General features: G+C 43.5%; 1 protein-coding gene across 1 annotated transcript in view; it reads right to left on the bottom strand.

The window, feature by feature from the left end:
- Astn2 (astrotactin 2) overlaps window positions 1-22,491 on the bottom strand; it is a 671,847-nt gene that overhangs the window by 261,513 nt on the left and 387,843 nt on the right. Inside the window, exons 12-14 of the mRNA XM_050121817.1 lie at window positions 6,837-6,961; window positions 3,645-3,749; window positions 10-189 (exon numbers count right to left, since the gene is read on the bottom strand). Coding sequence (XP_049977774.1) covers window positions 10-189; window positions 3,645-3,749; window positions 6,837-6,961 — 410 coding nt within the window. The remainder of the gene's footprint in view (window positions 1-9; window positions 190-3,644; window positions 3,750-6,836; window positions 6,962-22,491) is intronic.

Here is a 22,491-nt window from a genome sequence, read left to right as displayed (position 1 = left end):
CAGGCTTACCTTTCTGATACTGGAGCCACAGCTGCTGCTGGACCTTCTTGCTGGGGAAGTGGATGATGCAGGTGAGCTCAGAACCGTACAAGGCCTCTGCGATGTAGTGGGAGCCGTAGTGCTGGATGAAGGACAGCAGCTCATCCCGACTGCTCTCTTTGGTCAGAATCTTTAGGACATTGGTGAAGCCTGGAGAGAGAGCAGCTTGTGTGAGCGGTTAGACTTCAGAAGTTGGCAGCCAAAAAATGATATCCTGGTGAGGACCCCTTCCAATCAGAGTTCATGGCCTTTGTCCTCATCACAGCAGCACCTGGCAACTCTAGCCTTACACGCTCACAGCAAGGACTGGCTCTCACTGCTGGGCACTATGGCATAGTGGACTTGGCAGAAAAGAATGACTTGCCAATGTACATGATGATCCTTGATGCTGCTGATGCCTACTTGCTGCACAGCTGATGCATGCAGGTAGACCACTAGTGGTTTTCACTTTCTTAGTTCAAATACTGCCATGTTGACCACCACACCCCCATTAACCTGATGAGAAGCCAAAGCTGAAAGACTGTGAGCGACATATCTTAGCCCTCTATCTACAAGAGCTGCACGCAAACACTTTTGTTGTTACTTCAAGTGGCTTCCTGGAGCTACATTTGTCTCAGTAGAGATTCCATACGTGCTCACGCTTCTTGCTCCATCACCTTCCTGTCCACTTTTGCCCTTATTTCCTGAGACAGTGGATTGTTTTCTGTTGCCATGGAGTTTTCTCGCTGCCTGCTGTGCTGTCTCAGTACCCTGCTATACCTAGCACAAGGCCTCCAGAGCCATGTCTCAGGAGCTGCTATTCCCACTTCCCTCCACTTCCTGTTCCTCCAGGGTCTTCCTGCAATGGGAGACTGGTTCCCTCACCATTCAGCCCCAAAGCCTCCAGCTCAGCTCTAGTACGGGGAGTTCATTGGGGCATTCCAGACAAAGTAATGCCACCCCAAATCTCTGCTGCTCTGATTTTCAAACTTAGGGAAAAGCAAATATAGGGAAAGGTTCTCTGAGTTCCACATCTGCCTTGAAGGCCGAATCCTTCCGAATGCTTGCACTTGTTGTGAATGCTCTCCCTGTTTCTCCCATCAACTGGGGGAATATGGAGCATACTGTAGGTAGACTTGTGCTGATATTACAAGTGAAGTCCAGACAAATGTCCCAGGCTGTTTTCACCATTCATTCTCCTGGATATCATTTACGCTTCCTCTAAAATTTCCTATGTACCAAATCCTTAAATGCCCTCTTGTACTCCTACCTGCCACTGGATAAAATTCCACGACCATATCTGGGCCTACAGCAATGTCTGGGTTATCTCCTATTTCCTTATTTGTCTTTTACTGGGACCTGGGCTTTCTATCACCCTTCCTTTACATACTGACTATAAGACTGCATTGTCTCCATATATGAGATTACCCCGTCCCAAGACACACCCATGCTGAAAGATTGCATGAAGTCACCCCTTTCTTAGAAGCCTTTTTCACCTATTCCTGTGCGGGGCAAACAATCTCTCCTCACACTCTGAAGAATTGGCATATTTATAGATAGAAGCCCTCCATCTCTGTCTCTTTATCTGCAAATACATCTTTCCTATACCCACCCCAGTCAGGCACTCCGCAACTCCTGGCACACAGCAAACAACCAGCCATGGTTATTATAAGAACACCAATGCCACATCAAAGAGCAAGCACCTCTCCAACGTCGAAAATGAGCTCCAATTTGCCACCATTTGATTTACAAGGAGCTTCCAGGAACATCATTACTGATTAATTAAAGCAGGTACACCTTTGTAGTCCTAACAGGAACATCACAGTTATATTCACAAGTGCAGGGTGAGGGGGTGGTGGGGAAACAGAAATAGGACTCAAAGAAAGGGTGCTTGATTAGAACACTCTCTCTCCATCAACCTGTTAACTCGTGCAACTGGGTAATTAATACAGCAGGATTAATAATGAGATGGTTTCTGTTAAGTAATAAATGACAGTGCCTGGGAGATGCCCTATGGCTCTTCAGCCAGGCAGACAAAAATGCAATCAAATCCCGGTTCCCTTTTCTCTTCTGCTGCTTACTAGCTCTGTGACCTTGGGTTGGTTACTTAACCTCTTTGATCTCCAGTTCCTTTATTTGATGATGGATAGGCTAAATTATTACTTTCCTTGTAGAACTGCTGCAAGCCACAGACAAGAAATGTTATAACATGCTTGACAGATGTCAGCAACAATCACTGTGTGTACTTCCCGGAGGGTTAGGCCCTCCCTGCCCCAGGATGAAAGAGCTCCATTTTGCAAATGAACAAAATGGAACTGAGAAAAAGGAATGAAACAGAGAAGAACTCAAGAGATAATTAGGGGACACACTAACAACAAGCTGGTGACAGGGCTGCCAGAACCAGAGTGGACAACCCCAGGCCAGGTTTCCTCTTCCCAGGGATCTTTGTTCAATAGCTTACTCTCCAGTTTTCATTTATTTATCTTCTTCGCCCATCAAATGTGGACACCAACAATGTGCTGATTCTCTGTTAGTTTCTGGAGATATCGGGATAAACAGATCATTCTTAGCCCCAGTTCTCTGGTCAGAGGGCTAGATAGACATAATTTCGACATGAATCAAGTACTTGTTAGTACTTTCCTGGAGGTATTCCAATACCTGAAATTACTTGATTTGTTTATTGAAGAATGAAGAGTGGAGGAGGCGCCAAGAGTTTAGTGTGCGCACCTCAGGCAGGGATAGCTAGGCGGGAGGCACAGCAAGTGCAAAGTTACGAACAAACATGCCCCATCTCAAAAAGTACAGAGCGCCCTGCCTACTGGAAGTCAGGGCTCACACGGATAAAGAATAGGTCGTGCGTGTGTACATGGTGGTGCATGTGGACGTGGTGGTGCGTGTGTATATGTGGTGCACGTATACATGGTGGTACGTGTGTACATGTGGTGTTTGTGTATGTGTGTACATGGTGGTGCATGTGTACGTGGTGGTGCCTGTGTACATGGTGGTGCGTGTGTACGTGGTGATGCGTGTGTATATGTGGTGCACGTATACATGGTGGTACGTGTGTACATGTGGTGTTTGTGTATGTGTGTACATGGTGGTGCGTGTGTACGTGGTGGTGCGTGTGTACGTGGTGGTGCGTGTGTACATGGTGGTTCGTGTGTACATGGTGGTGCGTGTGTAAATGGTGGTTCGTGTGTACATGGTGGTGTGTGTGTATATGGTGGTGCGTGTGTACGTGGTGGTGCAGAGTGGAGCTACAAGCTATTGCTGGGTGCAGATGGGCAAGGAAGGGGATAGAGAGAGAACTGAGGAGGGAGGAAGCAATCACAAGCCAGAAATACTTCCAGAACACAAACATTGCTTAGGCGACTGTTTCTTCTCTCCCTGTTATCGTACTTCTTCGCTCTACTCAGACATTTCCTCCTCTAGGAAGCCCCTTCTTTGTCACACTGTCCCATTATTGTGTTGTCCCTACTGCAGCGTGCTGATGGCACTGCCTGCTGTGCCGTCCTACCTAGACGCTCCTCCATTCTTACAGCATCCATACAGCAAGGGCTAAGCCTTGAGATCATGTATGGAGGGCCCATGAGTCCTTTGCTTGCCAGATGACCGGTAGTCCTCACCTGCTGACAGCGTGATGGTGCTCAGCTTCACTCGGTACAGGTTGCTCCGGACACGCCACTGCTGCACCATGGGGTAACCCATGGCTTCGTCATACCTGATATCTCCTAGAGGCAGAAATAAGATGGAGTTTGAGCTCAGAGTTCAGAATGGTTACCTCAATGCACACACTGCAGTCCTGGGTTCTGCCCACCTCTTCAAAACGAGGAGAAGCTTGGTCTGGGCTCTGACTGTTGCTTTGCTAGAACCAATGACACCAGCCATTCTCCACCACGGTGCTCCTCAGCCACATCTCTGGGTTTTCCTTGGGCTCTCAATGTCCCTCCTCTACCTTACGTGCAAAAGGTCAAACTTATATCCCACCTACATAAATGCATCTGCAACTTGTCATGGACATTAGACATCGCATTATCTCAGATTTCCCATCTGGTATTACAACTCTCTGTGCTTCTCTTATCTTACGGGCATAGTGTGGGACTTGAAGATGGTAAAAGAAAGCTCTTTTAGAGACTAAAAATTCTATGCTTGTAGGACCAGGGTCAGGGCCATATTTTTCAACCCATTTGTTTCACAGTCTTGGCAGCAGATTTGGCACTAAGTAGCAGAGCTAACTGTTACAGCAGAAAACACTCTAAAAATCCCTATGAATGTCTTTCCCATCCCTTTCTGTTTGCTGACCCTGCTGTAGACCATTGGTTGTTAACATGGATGTTTATAAGCACTGTGTGACAAACCTGTATACCTACATACATTTCCCTAATTCAAATACATGAGAAATACTGGCTAAACAAACTCAACTTTTTAATTCTCAGCATATTACAGCAATTAAAATATACTGTAAGTCTCTGTGAAGGTGGTGTTGCTCACAGAGCCTCTTTTATGAAGAGGGAAAATTAAGAATGTTTGTTTCATAGAATGCGTTTCAGAAATCACAGGCATTGTCAAGACAAAATGTAAACAAAGAAGAAACACAACAAACATTTTGGCAAGCAGTTAACACTGGGCAGCAAATACATTAAAAAAAATCCTACTTCCTGATTTGATCTATCTCCATTCTAAAATTTCCACCCAAAGCTTTGCATTCTCTTTTCTTTATAGTCATGAAAAAAATGCATTAAAAAATAAATGCTAGTCACGTTAGCAGTTATTGTTGTTGTTATGTATCTGCGCTTTCTTGCACCTCTGCAAATAGCAGGCACATTTCCTATCCTTTTCCCTTGTCCCCTGGTGAGAAGGCACTTAAAGATATTTGATACGGATATTAAAATGAGAATCTCATTGGAACAAATGATTTCTTCCTGGACATTTCTGTAGTATTAAAGTTGTCCATTACTGTCAACTGTTTTTTCTTTCTTCCTCTTTAGCCTTTTTAGAAATAATATAATTTTAGATGCTTTCATTTTCAAGTAAAATATTCATGATCCCCTAAGACATGTCCATTGGAGTGAGAACGTTGAGCTATAAATATGTCTTCTCTGTTTATCTGCTCTGTCTTGCCTATGCTTTTTATGTGATTCTGGGAGGAAAGAGAGAGGGAATGGAAGAAGGAAAGAGAAGACTGTGCACCTGATTTGGAGCTGAGAGATTAGTCTCCTACGGGAGTCCTAGACACCAAAGAGCAAGTAGACTCTACTGCTTCTCCCATCCACTACTGCCTAGCCATGTTCACAGCTATTGTTGCTGAGAAGGAGTAATCAACAAGGGAGCCCCACTTTTGACAGGAGAAAACTGAACCTTCTGATGTGGGCTCTCAAAGCATCTTTTCCTTCTGTGACGTGGTTTTCAAAGGGGGAGGTACCTTCTGCTTTTGGAGCAATTTATGAAACCATCTTCACTGCTCCTCATTCTATCCCTGGGTCTCCCTCGTAAGTGGCCGTTATCCCACCCTTCAGTTACTGTTGGCCCTGGCTTAGCTGGGATTCTCACCTGGAATGTACAGTTCTGTAATATGTTAGGTTCTTGACATTGGGGCCATGGCTGTATTATTTGAAGTTCTCCTGCAGAGTCCAGATTGAACCTGAGCATTAAGTTTGGTCATTACAGCTTCCTAATAGGGATGAAATGACCCTGATTCTCATTCTACTCACCACATCCCCCTGCACAGTGACACTACCCTGGTAACCTTGGAGGAGTTTATAGCAGTTTAGCCACAAGAAAGCAGAATAGTAACATTCTTGCAGGATCATGCAGGCTGCAGGCTGAAAAACAGAAATGCCCTTGCCTCTCAAGGACACCGTCGACCCATGTGGGGGTCTCCTCTATTTACACCAGTTACAGAAAAGGCTCATGGTGGTAAGATTTTTTGCTCCTGGCCACTCAGAGCTTACAAGTCATGGGGGTGTCTGTCACATTGCAGGATCATTTCTGTGAGACAATCTTTCTCTAATCGAAAAGATTCAATCATTCTTGAGGGTGGTCAATCTGGTTAGTTATCACCAAAATAGAGTCCACGTCCACTTATCTTAGAAAAAATCAATCCCACCACCTCTTCCCAAAAAGAAGGTGGCAGAAAATCTTGGCTAAGACAAAGAAGAGAAGAAACATACCCTTGGCTGAGACATAAAACTCTGGAACTTCAGGAGAGCCTGAAGGTATGGTTGTGACAATGACAAGGTCATGTGAAGGACAAAAGCACAGCACTCTTCAGCAGGGTCTAGCCTCGGATGGCATTGGGCTTTTTGGAACCTAGATCCTTACTCTCAAATTCAGACAAATAAAACTCAGCCAACAAATGGCTTAGTGGCCACATACAAATAATAAGTCACAAAACTCAAATGCATCCAACTGGAGAAAGTCGTGATATAAGCATCCACTGATTTAACTCTTGAATGATTTTTAAATAACCAAAGAAAACAAACTACTGGAGGTGTTGAAATGTCAGAAAAAATGTCACTTGAACGGAAAGTGGTTTGATGCATGGATACAGGCCAAACCTCACTGAAAAAAGCTGGAACATTGTTCTTGCTCTCAGGAGGTGCCTCTTATGAAGTAGGTCCTGGCCAGCCAGTGGGCTTTCCTTAAGCCCCTCTTTCTACATGGTTCTGAGCAGTGGCCCAAGACAAAGCAGAGCCCTGCTCATAGTCCATCCTTCTCGAAGGAGAAGACTGACCAGGCTGCAGTATCCTAGCGTGTTCTTGTAGCTCACACATGAAAAGGCTGTGGCTAGTGGCAGAGGCCTGAAAGTTGTGTCTTACCCGTGAGCAGTTGGAGGTCTGGGAGGGGCTCGGAGAGGACCCCCCGGCATTGTTCTTCCACAGGCAGTGGGATCACCAACAGTCCATCCGCCAGCTGGGGAAAGTCCTTGATGAAGTTGTTCTCCCTGTCGGGCAAAGCAAAGAAATTACAGAGCAGAAGAAAGGACCACCACAATAGTGGGTCAAGGAGGCAGGATGCTCGCTGTTCGAACAGGCTGGGTGGGTTTTGCTACAATGGCTGCTGAATGCCAGCTCTGAGCACCTAACACTGACCACAGGGTGTAGAATGCAGGCAGACTGAGCATCAAGCCTGGAGCACCCACTGACTAGCTACTTACTGTTTTTCTCTTTGAAGCAAGTTTCTGTTTCTATAAACGGGGCTTAGATCTCAGGGCTGCTGTAAACACTTAATGGGATCAAGCTGCCAATTGTTTAAGACATCCTCTGAGGCTCTACAAACTATATATTTGGCTGTGAACCATCATTTGCATAAGCAATGGCATGGGTAAACCTGGACGCGAGGGGACTGAGCAGAGCACGAAGGGTTTGAAGTAGGGAGCAAGGCTAAGCTGAAGAAAGGAAAACTTAAAAGCCGCATGTGTGTTAAGCTAGAATGAATACTAAAGATACTTCAGCTTATACAAAGGGGCAAAACCGAGGCCTGGAGAAACAGGATGTATTATTTAACAACCACCAGTAGACTGGAGACATGCCCATTGTCTTTACCCCCAGGCTAGTGCTCTTGGCTCTGCCCTGCCTTCATAGAGGCCTGCCTGCAAAGTATCACAAGACAAACCTCCGTGAAACCCGGGAACACAGAATCCTGCATAGATATAGTTTATCTATCTATAGGACAGAGAAGGCAGAGAGTGCAGGAAAAGGACACAGACAGCATTATTCCAGACAATAGGCTGACCTAAAGATGGAACAGACAGTCACGAGACGCGAAGCTTGCTGATACTGGGAATGTGCAAGCAGGAAGTGTGGCAGCCAGCTGGCGAGCAGGGGACCAAGGGCATTTTCCTATCTATCCTGACTCGTAAGATCGCCTCATGGTTGGAGTTAGCGATACTAGTTATAGGCTAGACAGGGAGGAGGAAGGGAGGGAGATAACAAAAACAGGAGGCTGCTTATACCTTCGTTTTGCCACCTGTCACAGCAACTGGAAATGAAAATCAGTGTCAAAACCAAAAATACATGATGCCTTGAAGCCTGGATTCCAGGCCATCCAGAAGCAGCTGGAAAACTTCAAGCCAGGTCACCTTTATGTCTTTACTGCACATGCCCACACCACCCCCTATACACATCCAAAGTCCATCACCAATCCATTTGTTAGTGAAGATGTTCCTGGGTGCTCGGTCCAGAGGTGATGTTCTCATCACCTCCAACATCTCCAGCATCCCCATCATCTTCCCCATCACTCTGTCTGCCATCTCTGTTATTCATGGCATCCTTAGTTTGCTAGGCTCTATGAATACCTGAATACTTAATCTTCACCGTGACTCTTGAGCTAGGATTGTGTTTAAATCACAAATAAGTAGCAATAAGATTCTAGGTTAATGAGGATAGAATTTACAGCCAGGTCTAGCAGAGCCTGGGCCTCTCTTCAGGGGATGCGTGTGCACTATGGTGAGTTTCCTAGCCACTCTTGCCATATAGCATAGTAATTTGTGTGTGCCCAATGTCACTCTGTGGAGCCACGTAGTCTACATATCTGGGAGCCCAGAACAGCACTGGGAATGTGGAAGACAGCTTTCCAGGCAGTGGAAACGCTACACACACAATAAAACCGGCAAGGTGGCTGCTGGGCTCAGACCTTTTCTCAGATGTGAAGGGAGATGGACCAGATTCTGACTGCAGAGCCCTGGGGTGAGGGCCATGGACAGAAACACAGGCTCGTCTCCCCGGCCAGTTGAGAGAGATCACACTGGCCATGCACACTGCTGGTGAGTTTGTTGGCAGGCATTGGTAGGATTGTGAGAACCCCTTCCTGATGTGACCTCAAGCACTTGTTTTGTAGGTAGGAGAAACTAACTTTGATGAGGGGTTGATGGTCCTGAACACTGGCCTCCATTGTTGCCCCCCCCCCCATGGCATCCTTCCTGAGTAATCAGGGGCAAAGTTCACAAACCTCAATTTTCTCATATATAAAATGAGGATCATGAAAGTTTCCCTGCTTGCTATAGTGGAAAAGTGGAAATGATGTTATTTAGTACCTACTGTACGCCAGGTACATAAAAACTTTAATTTAAAAGAAACTTGACAAGTCAAGGCCACACAATTGGTAGGTGTGAGGTCTTAGGTAGTCTGGCCCCAGAGTCCATAATTCTCATTTCAGGAAATGTGAGTATCCCAAGCCCTGCCTCAACACACACAGACTGAAGTCTTCTTATAAAGGCCTCATTGCCCATGGGTTCCCAGACACCAGCAGGCCTCAGCGGAGAGAAGGGGCTGTGGCCTTGTACAACCCAAATGCACAGCAACTCTGCTCTCCCTCACCCCAGCGGTCCTCACCCTGAGGTGGGCACAGTCACAGCAGGGAGAAGGGGCACCACCACATGTGACGTGTCCTCCACTGATCTACAGTCTGAGCACATTTGGTAGCCAGGCCTTGGAGGAAAATTTCCTTTAACTTACTTTGCTGCCTTAGGATGGGAGGTTTTCTCTATATCCATCAACTTCCGTCTATGTTTTTAAAACTGCAGCAGAGGGAAGTCACACCCACTAGTATCCTAATCCCCCTCCTCCAACTCCTGTGCTTTCTGGCCAAGCCAGTATTAGGATTTTGGGGAGATCTGAAATCCATCAGTGGACAACTGAAAGATGTACGTGGGTAACCCCAAATTGCAGGAAACACGGGTTAAATTGCATAAATATTTCCCCGGGAACTTCCAGAAAAGGCCTTAAAGAGATTAACCTGATGAAACTCATGAGGAAGGAGCAGAAGGAAGGGAGGAGCCACGTTAAACTGAGAGGAAGGCACACAGGCGAGAATGAAGCACAGAATGAAGCTAGTCTCCCAGGTAACAAATCTTCCTGGCTGTCTGCACAATGACCACAGCCCTGCACGGCCTTAGCCAGCAGAGGGCGCCCAGGGCCTTCACAGCGGTCTGCTCTTGGAAAAAGCAAAATACAGACCGTGGGGGGAAAAACAGCCCTGGCGGAAGTTCGGCTTAAACAGTAAAAACCTCAGGTGAAAGCTGAGAGACCTTGAAAGTCCCAGGCTGAGGAAAAGACCCAGAGGTGCCATGTACTGGCTCACCATATGACAATCAAAACCAACACAGTTCATTAGGTCTTGGGATCTTCTCTCTGGCTTCCCCCACCCCAACTGTGTGTGTCTCTGTGTGTTGGGCAGGGCTGTTTTAGCATTACAAAAACTCTGACAAGCTCCATTAGTCCCATTTTATAGATGTTGAATCAGGAACTCAGAAAAATTAAGAAACTTATCTGACTAAGGTCCATAGTTGGGAATGATGGTAGCTACAGCTACCCTTCGGGCTTGTAGCTCTGTGCCTGGGCTCAACTGAGTCTTCACATTCAGGGAATATAACTAGAATCTGCTCTGCTCTCTTAATCATGGACTAAATCATGTACTTCTGGACATGAGATCAGGGAGCGGTGTAAGCACACCCACGGCAGAGCACGCTTTTATGCATGTGGACATGTGTCTATGTGTATATATCATGTAAGTGGGTGTTGCTGTTTCAAATCAGGAACAGAATAACTGTTTGTTTAGACAAATGTCTTCAAAACGCATCCTTGTGAAACTTAAATTTCAATGGTATTATATGGCGATAACTCAGCAATTTTTAAAAGAACATCCTGGGAACTCTGACATTGAGTGGGTCCATTCACTCTGCACATCCACATGAAATCAGCACATGTTCTGAGCCAGGGCAACATCAGAAGGTGAGCACAGGATGTTCCTCCACTGGCGAGGACTGAATCGAGTCCAGAGGATCCCACACTGTCCAGCCTCTGCTGTGTCCTGTTGCTCACTCAGGACTGTCATTGAGAGGCTGCAATTACTGCCCTCTCGTGGGGCGGGTGCCCAGGCTACAACCCCTCTGGAAGGCATCTCTCTCGGGTCACTCCTGCTCACCCCTCAGAACACACATGTCACTGCTTTTAGGAGATTGCCTCTGATTAATTCTGTCACCTGCCTTTTGGATCTTACTCTTTTCTTCCAAGAAAGGCTTTACAGTTTGTGACAGTAGATCCACCCATGGAAGACCTGCATTTCTCACTGTATGCCAGGCTCCTGTGGCCTCAAACAATGCACGGAGGCCCCTTGAGGGCCAAACTGGGAGACAGAGTCCAGGAGACTAAAGTACAGATGCTTGGTGAGTACTTATTGACAGCACGGTGGGAAGAAACAAAAGATGGAAGCATGCGCACAGCCGCTGTCTTTCATAGCTAGTTGTCTGGCTTGCCCTACCTCCAGAATGGGTTCCTCACCAGACGTTATCAAAGTTGAGTCCAGTTTCTCTATAAGATGTTTCCAAATACTTTGTTAGGCTGATCAACTGATTAGAAGTTCCTAATTTGTGGAGAGCTTGGATGTTAAACTGTAGAGCTCAATTGTGTTGGGCTATCTTTATTCACTTCAAGAGCGATTCATTGCCCACTTGAGTCTTACCTAATGTTTTGGTGACTATCAGGTCAAACCTGCTGGAATAAATTAGCTTAAATGGCCATTAGCTTCCACCAGTCCAAAAGCTAAGAACCTCATCTGATAGCATTTGAGGCCTACCCCAGAGTTCCTGCATGTTATTGCCTATCTGCATGATGTTTCCACCATTGCATTTGAATAAATGCCTTGATTTATGATGTTTTAAAACTATAAAAACTTCACGGGGCTATCTCTATGTTGGAATATGTTATTCAGGGTACCCTAAATTCATGCTCTCAAGTCACGACCATGGTTAATTGACTTAGGAATGATTTTGCTCTTAATCCCTTTAAATAAGAGTATTCTGAATCAACAGTTCATATACTGTGACCTCCAAAATGATGAGACAGAAGGTTCTGAGGACTCTGAACTTATGGAGCCTGGTAGGAAAACAGGACTTCCCTAGACAGAATGCATCTGGCCTCTAATGAGCATCCATAAACAGGGTGTTTGGGAGACACTGGAGGAGGGGAGTTCAAACATTACTTTTTCATACCAGTAGTCAAATGTCTCCAAGCTAAAGTAAATCCTTCTCATCCCTTTCTCTCATGTATCTCTCTGGCTGTGGGATGTGCAGAGCTATAGAGACCATATAGCCACAGATCCAACTTCAGTTAGGAGGGTTCACGCAAGCTCCATTAGCCTTAGCAGAATTCAGCTCATGAGTTTAGCTTCCAGAAAGTGGGAGGTGTTATTTTTAATGACTGCCGATTTTGTCTGTCAGCTTTTCTCAAATCCTACATTAGGTTCTGAATCTCTTCAGGGGTTTTTAAGAAACAGTTAAGCCACAGCCTAGCTCTTATTCTATACCATAGAGCAGCAGCTAACCCATGTGTGGAGGCGAGGGGAGGTCTTACCCTCCATTGTCACCTTCTCATCACCTGTAGGTGACAGAACTACAAACTGCTCTAATTGTCTCGCTACCATTTGATCAGCCATGCTAACAAGAAGGACAAGCAGGGGGAACTGTCCTCCTACAACAAATTTCCACAGGCCTTGCTTCCTTTCCTTCCTACTTCCTCCTTTAAGAGTATGTGTGAGCATTTTGGATACATTAATACATAGGGACCAGCATGCTAGAACCATCACCTCTCAGTTCTGTGGAAATTAGCATTTAAATAGAGGTATTTGAGAACGTGAATCACCCTAGAGTCAGCCAGCACTGTTTGCAGCCTTTTTACTTGGAGAAGGCCAGGAGAAAGCTGGCCTGGGATTTTTAGTTTCAGCAATGGGATTCAGGGTCTTTCTGGCTATTCCTTGGCTGCTCAGAGCCTATCAAAAAGGTCCCATCAAAGGTCCTAATGCTCATGAGGACATCTACCCAACACTTGACACTTAAAATGTGCCTTATCCCTCACCTTCAAATGAGTAGCATTTCTGCCAAGAGAGAGGGAGTGCTTTGGCAGAGAAGTGGGGTCCGCAGTTAATGTTAAGCAGCCACATGTGTTCCTTTCTTGGCTTAGCCACAGCCTGGATATAGGATTTGAAGAAAGCACTTCCCTTCTTTGGAACTGAGAGGATTCAGGGTGGGGCTGTAGTGTTTCCATCAGGGGCCAGTAAATCTGGTGATTAAATGGTTCTTAACACTAGCTGAGCCACTTTTATTCTGAAGCTTCACCACACCCAGGCAAGACTTAGAAATGCTTCTCTCATACTCCAGTACTTGAAGGGTCAGGATGATAGCTCCCACTACAAAGTATTCTCTGTATAGTTCAGGTTAGCATTAAAGTTGTGATCCAGGTGCCCATGTAATAGGATTACAGGTGGATGCCCCCACATTTAACTTCCCTATGAAGTCATTCTTTAATATCGGGCCTCAGTTCAAGGTTTAGGTCAGGCCCTCGATATAAAGTCATTCTTTCCTTCAACCGTTCATTCATGCATCAGTTCATCCATTGAGCTCTGGTTTGATATGTGGGGCACTGGGGCTACAACAAAGCTGCTCTGTACCCTTCACTTACAGTTGTGAGAAAACATGCAGAAAGTTCTTACTATATGTGTGTGTTCACAAATTAACATTTTTGAAAATGTTAAACCCTTTTTGCTTCACTAGAGATCATATTCTTCTGGCATAAGCCATACTAAATCAATGTCATTCATCCTTTCAGTGGAAGAAAAGACACTACCCAGATAGGAGGGACTCCCCGCTCAGCTTTGCATCTCAAAGCAGGCTTTCTGCTGTCTCAAGTCACTCAGCTCCAAGAGTAAGCATTCCTTTTTATATCAAAACCAGGCCTGGCCAACTCAGATCACTGTGTTTCATTTTAACAGATGGACTGGGTGGGCAATGACCTCAAGGGAGTTCCGCCAGATAGAAAAAGGAAAGAGACCCTCTTTTCACCACTAGGGCTTTGAGGAACCACTGGAGGGGAGACCAAGATGCTTGAGTGTAATTGAGGATGTCCCAGAGACCCTTCTTTGGGCTTTTAGAAATGAAACCTTCCACACATGCAAATGAAGAACAAGGGTAATGCTCAAAATGCCTAAAATACAGAAAGTTGGTGGTAATTTTTTGGTGAACAATGGCAATGAGGTTTCCTTCTCCGGAGTCAGCGCCTATTGTGTGGGGTTTGAAAGCCCCCTCATTTGGTAAGACAATGAGTACTTTAATGAGAGTCAGAACTAGATGCCACTCTTGCCTGGATTCGGACCCAGAGGGAAAATGAGATAACACTGTCAAGATATCTTGCTCTCACTGAGGCAAGGACGCTAGAGGAGGTTGAGCTTAGACAAAAGAGGCTTTCAGTGTGCAGAGATCTCCATTGAGTCTTCCTGAGAGCATCTCAGATTAAACTCAACATGGCATCTCTTCCAAGGCACTGCCACAGGGCCCTTCTTTGGAAGCAGTGTCTTCGTGGTTTTCTAACATGTGGTTCTGGTTCTTATGTCAAAGACCTTACACTTAGCCAACAGGAACTGTTCTTCACATGTCTGTCTCCTGGCTCAGATCATGGATTTGGTTGGTTCCTCCTGAATCCTCTTTTCCAATAGACTGACTTCCGGTTCTGATACAGAGCCAATGTTTCATAACCAGATGCTCTGATTGAGGCCACCATCCTATCCCACAGGACTACAGGAACAGCTTGTTAATGATGCTATCTGCATGCAACTATGTCCCCTCCAATTTGTTAACTATCAACAGCCGGCCAGAGTGATTATTTTTAACAATGATTATCCTACTGGAATCGGTAATATGGTTCATCAGGTAAAGGTGTTGGTTACTAAGTCTAATGACTTGAGTTTGACCCCTGGGAAACACGAGCTCGAAGAAAAAAACAACTCCCAACTAGTCCTCTGACTTCCATGTACACACACACACACACACACACACACATACACACACATACACACACGTATTAAAACTGATTCTAACTCACAAATACCTGTGGCTGCATGTATTAATGACTCATGTTCTGGCTCCATCTTGACAAAACACCTTAAACCAACTGTCTTACAACAGTACAAACCATCTTAGAGATCTGTAGGTCAATGCTGTGGTGTCAATTTATCTAGAATCAAGATAGCAACAGGCTGCATTCTTCCCAGATAATTACCTTGTAATCTCTAGCTCCTTGGAGCTACCCACATTCCTTGGCTTTTTTCTTCATCTTCAAATACAGCCCTTCTTGATTCAGATCTCTGATTTTGTCCTTGGCTTTCTGATGTAGGATTCCTCTTTGTATGTTATGAATATGTGTTATTAACATTGGTTGATAAAGAAGAATATAGATTGGTGAGAAAACTAAACTGAATGCAGAGAAAATAGAGTCTGGGCAGACACCATGTAGCTGCCCAAGAAGCAAAAGGTAACAATCCACAAACCTCATGGTAAAATATAAAATAATAGAACTAGGTTAATTTAAGATGTAACAGCTAGCTAGAAATTCGCCTGAGCCATCAACCAAACAGTGTTGCAATTAATCTAGTTTCTGTTTGATTATTCAGGTCTAGGCAGCTGGGAAACAGAAGCACAGTCTCTGTCTACAGCTTTCCACTACTTTGAGGACTCTTCTGATTTTACTGAACCCAACTGTATCATGTTAACAATCTCAATCTGCTCATCTGCTTACTGCCCATTTTGCTACATAAGACAATCATAGTTTCCAAGGATAAGGAAATGAACATCCTGGAAAGAATTCAAAGTTTTTTTCCCCCACCCCATTATCCATGAGGACATTGTCACCATGTCTCTTCTTTGAATTCTTTGTCTTTTCAGAATCCTAATTTGAGACCAGTGCTAGCATTTTTTCACACTATTCTATTATTCCTGGTCATTGCCTGTGTCCCTCACTGAACCATGAGTGACTGAGGACAAGAGCCATCCATGTATTTCTGCTTATGAACTGCTAAGCATCAAAACCTAAAGTAGCTGATGCATGAACAGGGGCTCAGTAAGTGCTTACTCAATGAATGAATAAAGTATTCAGCTGTGGTACATCAGTCTCCCTCCAATGGACTGAGTCATTGCCCCATCAATCTTTGTCTTTATTTCACCCCTCTTCTTCCCTCCATCCTTTTCTTCCTTCCTTTTTATCTAACATAAAAGTCTCATTTTAAAATTCTTTACATTTATATGTTTATTTTCATGATGCATTTTCAAGTCAGAGAATAACTTGTAGAAGTTGTTTATCTCCTTCTCCCATGTAGATCCTGGCATAGAACTCGGGTCTTCAGGCTTGGTTTCAGACGCCTTAATCCACTGAGCCATCTTTCTGGCTCCTAAGTTTCATTTTAAAAACTAGTATCTATTGGTTATTTACAATATGCTAGTTATTGTTACAAGACTTATGCAATATTGTTTTATTTTACATGTACAATAACTGAGTAGTGTGAGGGGGAAGAATGAGAACATGCAGAAACATAATGAGGTTAAATACCATAAGCTTAAAAAACTAGGATTTGAACAGTGTAACTCCTTGTTCTTAAAAACTATGCAAAAATATGCTGGTGAATATTTAATTTTGCTCATAAATAAAAAGTAAAGGTTGGCTTGTTGAAAATACCAGTGCTGGTTGAATATCCCATATGGATGCTGACATCAATAACGGGAATGCCCTTTATTGAATGCATACCATGTGTTAGGTGATCTGCAAGCTCTGTTTCCGACATGCTAGGCAATCTCGTGCAAGAAGTGCTAGCATCTCCAAGGTGGCGGTGAGGAGACTGGGACTTTGAGAGGTGAAGTCACCTTCCTAGTGTCGCCCAGGACAGAATCAAGACCACTCATCCACTCCACTCCATACTCATCATATCTACCTTCCCTCCTGTCTCCAGCCCTGCTTCCTCTCATATGCAGTTTCCACACCCACTCAGAGTTAAGCTGGGTTACATACATATTACCTGTGTCTCTGTTTCTGCTCTCTAAATACAAAAGTACCCATGGTACCGAATTCATTTAAGCATTCTAAGCACAGCCATTGCAATCACTAAAATTGAAAGAAATTGCAGCCTAGAGAAACATTATCTTCTCCTCAGTCATTTTGTCCTCCTTTTTTTTTTTTTTTTTTTTTTTTTTTTTTTGCCTGTGTGTGTCAGCATGGGGATTCCACGTCCTGTCCTAACACTGGGAACATATTGAGTTGTTGAGTTGTTTCACTGTGGCCATTGGAGCATCCTTTCGGACTCTTCTCTCTGGTTCTTGGGAATGAATCAAAGACCCTTAGACCTTGACATACAACTTTAAAGTTAGAGGTAAGAGAGTTCAACACTCTCTCACTTCACTTTTCTGAAAAAAGTTTCTCAAATTCACTTCCCTTGTTTATTCATTGCTCTTATATGCATGTTTGTACATATGTATATTCCTAAATACAATTTATTTCATCTGTAAAATTTTACTTGTAGGTATGCTCTCGGGACTGACCAGTTGGCTTTGGCTAACCAGCTGCTGTGCTCTTCCTTGGAGAAGACCTTTCTCCCGCTCTCAGCATTTCTTAGTTGTTTGTAGCTCTTTGTGTAGGGTTGAGGTCTTATGGGTTTTCTCCTATCCACTCTGGCAATCTCTTAGTGTCATCCCTGTTTCGTGCATGCTTAGGCAGTCCTAAATATAGAATTTTATAGATTTATAGATATATCTATAAAACACTTCTGCAGTCAATGTTCAGGAAAAAATGTGGAATCAAGAAGAGAAAGTTTGTAAGAACCATAAGATGAGGGAGTTCGCTGTGAGATTGTGTCTCTTAGTAATGTCACAAGCTACCCGCATACAGTCTGTCACATTTTTAAAAATGCTATTTGTAGTCAGATACTGTCTTTGCATCCGGCTTCTGCCTCACATTTCCCATGAGACTTTGGCTAGAGAGAACACTGAACTTTTAACCTGGGTTCCTGTTTCCTCATCAGCAAAAAAGAGGGATACCAATCATTCCAGTCTTATGTAGTTGCTGTAATGATGAAAAGGTCTATGTAATGGATAGCATAGCCATCAGGCCTGGGAAGAGTGGACTCTCAGTAAACGGTGGCTATCGCTACTCAGCCTGTGCCACACCAGACTTTAATTTAGCATACTCCAAAGGCGTGTGATTAGGAATAGAAGAATAAAAGTTTTAGAGCTGGAATGGACCTCAACCTCCTTTTCTTCCACTCCAGCTCATATAACATAGACACACAGCATGAAGTGTGATAATAAGAGCACAGGGCATGCGATTATGGATTAGAGGTTCTGTCTTCTGTTTCTGCTATGTATGATTCTTCCTAAACCACATACCTCTGCAAGAGCTGTGGATGCCAAGACCACCTGTCCCCCTCAGCATCATGCACTGAAATCCTGCCCATGTTGGTTTCCCTGACTTTCTGAGGAGAGAGCACCCTCCCCCTGCTTATCCAACTCCTGAAAAGGCACTCAGTCCTCAGGAAATTTTCAAAAAGTTTACAGTTTGTCCCATTGATCTTCTTGTAGACCACACTATAAATTAAATGTAAGACATGGTTCAAAAATCTTAACTAAGAAACAGATAAGCAGGAGGAAAGTCACGGCCATAATTTTAGCTAACCGTGTTATGTCCATCTATCCATTCATAATGTTACTCCTAGAAACAACTAGGAAAAAAGATGATTTTTCTTTTTTATATTGACATTTAAAATCAAACAGGAGGTAGGAACTTGGGAATCTGAACAAATGATGGTTCTGGTGTGGATTTGTGGCCGAGGTCAAATATCTAAAAGTTTCATTTCCCTTTTTGTCTTTCCCATTCTCCCCAGGGCTCCTTCCATATAGTCACCTCTAATGAGCTTAGCAAAATGAGAAACCCACTGCAGCAGAAGGAGATCTAATAATGGCCGCTTTCTTGTCCACACACACTTTGTTCTCTTCCTCCCTTTCTGATTAGCCATTAGCAAGAGAGACAGGAAACACCCGAAGGCCCTGGAAAGGCAGCATGGTTTGTTTGCGGTTTCCCAGCACTGTGCTAATGAGGATCCCACCATGTCTCATAGCCCTCGCTGGTGAACAGAAGTCAGTTGCAGCCAAACCCAGAACCCAGCTCCTATAAACATTAGCCAGTCTGTTTTATAACTAAGGTGTATCATTATGGGGCAGCTGGTGATTGTTTTCAGGGGCTCCGTGAAACCAAGGGCGTCAAGACATTCACAGAGTGCTCAGGACAGACACCAAATTAATAAACACAATTTTTGTCTTTCCAAATTTGGCATCACAATGTAATCTAAGCCAGTTTCAGAGTCCCTCTTTCTAGCCTACCACCCTGTTCACTACTGGTGATCTTGTTGTACACAATTGCAAGCACACTGGCCATCAGTTTGTAATAACTCTGCATGTGAGGTGAGATCTTTAGTTGTTCCTGTTCCTAAGTGTATGGTCCTTTGGGGGCTTTAATTGTAGGGCCCCCAGCCATTTTATTTGTGAAACTGGATCATCAATGCAGTTGTTTTTAATTTTTTATGATTATTTTGTATGTATTGATGTTTTGCCTGCATGTATGTCTATACACCACATCCATTCCTGGTATTCATAGAGGCCAGATGAAGACACATTGAATTCCCTGCAATTGGAGTTCCAGATGGTTTTAATTTGCCATGTGGGCACTGGGAATCAAAACCATGTCCTCTGGAAGAGCAACTAGTGCTCTAAACTGATGAGCCATTTCTCGAGTTCCATAAAGCACCCGGTTTTATAACCTAAGTTACAAAGAGTCAAAGTGATAATGAAGCAAGGCATGGTAGTTCGCTCCTGTAGTCCTTGCTCTTGAGAGGCTGAGACAGAAGGTTTTCTGTGAGTTAGAGGCCAGTCTAAGATACATAGTGAGATCCAGGGCTAAAGTTATGGTGAGAATCTGTCTCAGCAAAGCAAAAATGGATAAAATCTCCTCTCTCTCTCTCTCTCTCTCTCTCTCTCTCTGTGTGTGTGTGTGTGTGTGTGTGTGAGTGAGAGAGAGAGAGAAAGAAAGAGAGAGAGAGGTGGGGAGGGAGAGAGAGAGAACAAGAACAAAAGGGTGCTTCCCATGGACAATACATATAAATCTTATACATGGTTAATATGTATATTTGGTTACTGTTACTGTGGTTCTTTATTATAATTTCTCATTTACTAATAAGAGTGAACAGAGTAAGAGAAAAACCTCAGTTTCTTACAACTTAAAACAAATTATTATACCTTACTAAACTTTACTTCTTCATTTACAAAGGAGAGAATATAATAATATCAGTGTTGGAAGCAGTGAGATGATCCATTCAGTATTGCACCCTATAAATTATGTTATTCCTAAAACTTAACTATTATTACTATTAATAGGAATGTGACTTAGGCTTTAAAGCTAATAGACAACGAAAATATCAGGGCTGGGGAGCAGGTAATATGCGTGCTATGTAAGTGTGAGGACCTGAATTCAGATCTTCAAGCACCATGCAGATGCCAGGTAGACATGAAGGTCTGTTTATAATTGCAGTACTCTGACGGGAAAGAGTGGAATCCCTAGAGTGAGATGTCTAGCTAGTTTACTCATGCAGGTAGGGTTTGAGTTCCATTGAGAGATCTGGCCTTGATGGATTAGGTACAGAGAAAGACTCTGCACATCAACATTAGATCTCCATGTGCAGGCACACACTCTGTGTGCACTCCTGTACCCAAACACATATGAACATGGATGAATGCACGCATATACAGCATATACACCATGCCCACTAGGATAAAATTAGAATAAGATATCAAAAACATGGAACTGAAAGTCTCTTGTACTTAGTGATTACCTCAGTTACAAGATATAGGTTCACATACAGAAGCCAGGTGCTGTCCTGTATGTCAGCAATGAACAACTAGGATTCAAAATTAAAAACAGAACACTATAGTAACATCAAAAAACCCAAAACACAAAATCTTAGCTGCAAGTCTAACAAAGTTTAAACAAGGTCTGCATAAGCAAAACTATAAATGCTGATGAACAAAATCAGTAATTAAAAAAAAAGTGGTAAGGTTTTCCAGACTGATAGCCAATATTATGAAAACATCAATTCCTTTCAGGTTGACGTATAGAGGCTCAGAGTGATCCAAATCAAAACTGCAAGCTGTTTTCTAGCAGTAACAAATTCATTCTAAGGAAGATGCAAGAGACCCAGAATACCTAGCACAGTCCAAGGAAGAAAACAAAGCTAGAGGAAGGATACCACCCAATCTGAAAACTTCCCATAAGACTAGAGTAGCCAAGACCATGAGTTATGGGTGAATACTAAACAAATGGACAGAAGTTCCAAATAGAGCCACATAGATGTGGTCAGCTGAAAGCTTGACAAAATTGCACAGGCAATTCAAAAGAAGAAACAAAGGAAAGTGCTGCCAAGAAAGACCGCAGGGGCAGCCACACACTCATGTACAAACATAAAACCAAAACCTAAGAAGAGAATAACAGAAAATGAAGATCTAAATAAAAGCCTTACACTTTCCACAAAATTTAATTAAATATATCATAGACCTAAATGAGAAGAATCAAACTCGCCTATAAAATAATGTAGGAAAAATATTCTGGTAACATTGGGTTTGATGGTGTGTATTGTGTCCAAGATTCATGTAAGAGAAGACTGACACATTGAACTCAACTAAAATGAAAAACAAAACAAAACTCCAGTTCTATGGGAAGCATCATCAACAAAAGTCATGACAGAAACTGGGAGTACTCGCCAGCATGTGTCTAGTAAAAGATTCTTAACCAAAACGCACAATGAAAACACAGCAATTAAAAAAATTAGCAATTGATCACATGTGATTTTGAAATTACAAATTAAACAACAATGAAATACCCTTTCTCAGCTATTACAACTGCTAAAATTTAAAATCATGAGACCGGAAATGTAGGTTAGTGATTGCAGACATGAAGCTTTATGTTTAATCTCCAGCACTCTGGATAAAGACACAAATACCAATATTGGCAAAGAAGTGAGGAAACAGGAAGCATTTATTGCTGGTCAGAAAATAAAAATGATGGAGCCCCTTTGGAAAGGTAGACTGGCAATTTCTTCCCAAGCTGTTCAGTAATCACATGCCTCTGTATTTCTCAGATGTATGGGAAACATGTCTACATAAAACCCTGCATACAGTGTCCATGGGACTATGACCACTCTCACTTGGTTTAAGAAGCAATCAAGATGTTCTTAGATTGGAACAAGCAAATTACACACATACGTTGGGTTGTGTTTCTCAAGAAGAGGAATTGTGTTCTCTAGTCATGAAAAGGCACACAAGAACCTAAAGCCCTTTTGCTAAGTTGAAAGGTTATGTCTGGAAAGGCCTCAGATCATGCAACTCCAAATGCCAACCTTCTGCAAAAATGAAGCTCTAAAGGCGACGCAAGGATCGCATTGCCAGGAGCTCAGAGAAAGGGAAGAATAAGTAAGGCATGGGGAAGGGAGTCTTTGAGGCATGGAAAGCATGCGGTGTGACAGTAATGACAGATGCTGGACATAATGCTTCTTTCAAGATCATAGAAATGTACAGCATAGCATCAAACTCTTGAGTTCTCAATAATAACAATGCTTCAA

The sequence above is a fragment of the Alexandromys fortis genome, unplaced genomic scaffold, assembly GCF_014885135.2.
Source record: "Alexandromys fortis isolate MF-2015 unplaced genomic scaffold, M_Fortis_MF-2015_v1.1 scaffold_183, whole genome shotgun sequence".
NCBI classification, from domain to species: Eukaryota; Metazoa; Chordata; class Mammalia; order Rodentia; family Cricetidae; genus Alexandromys; species Alexandromys fortis.
Note: the sequence above shows the minus strand (reverse complement) of the source record. Positions and strands in the feature narration are given on the sequence as shown.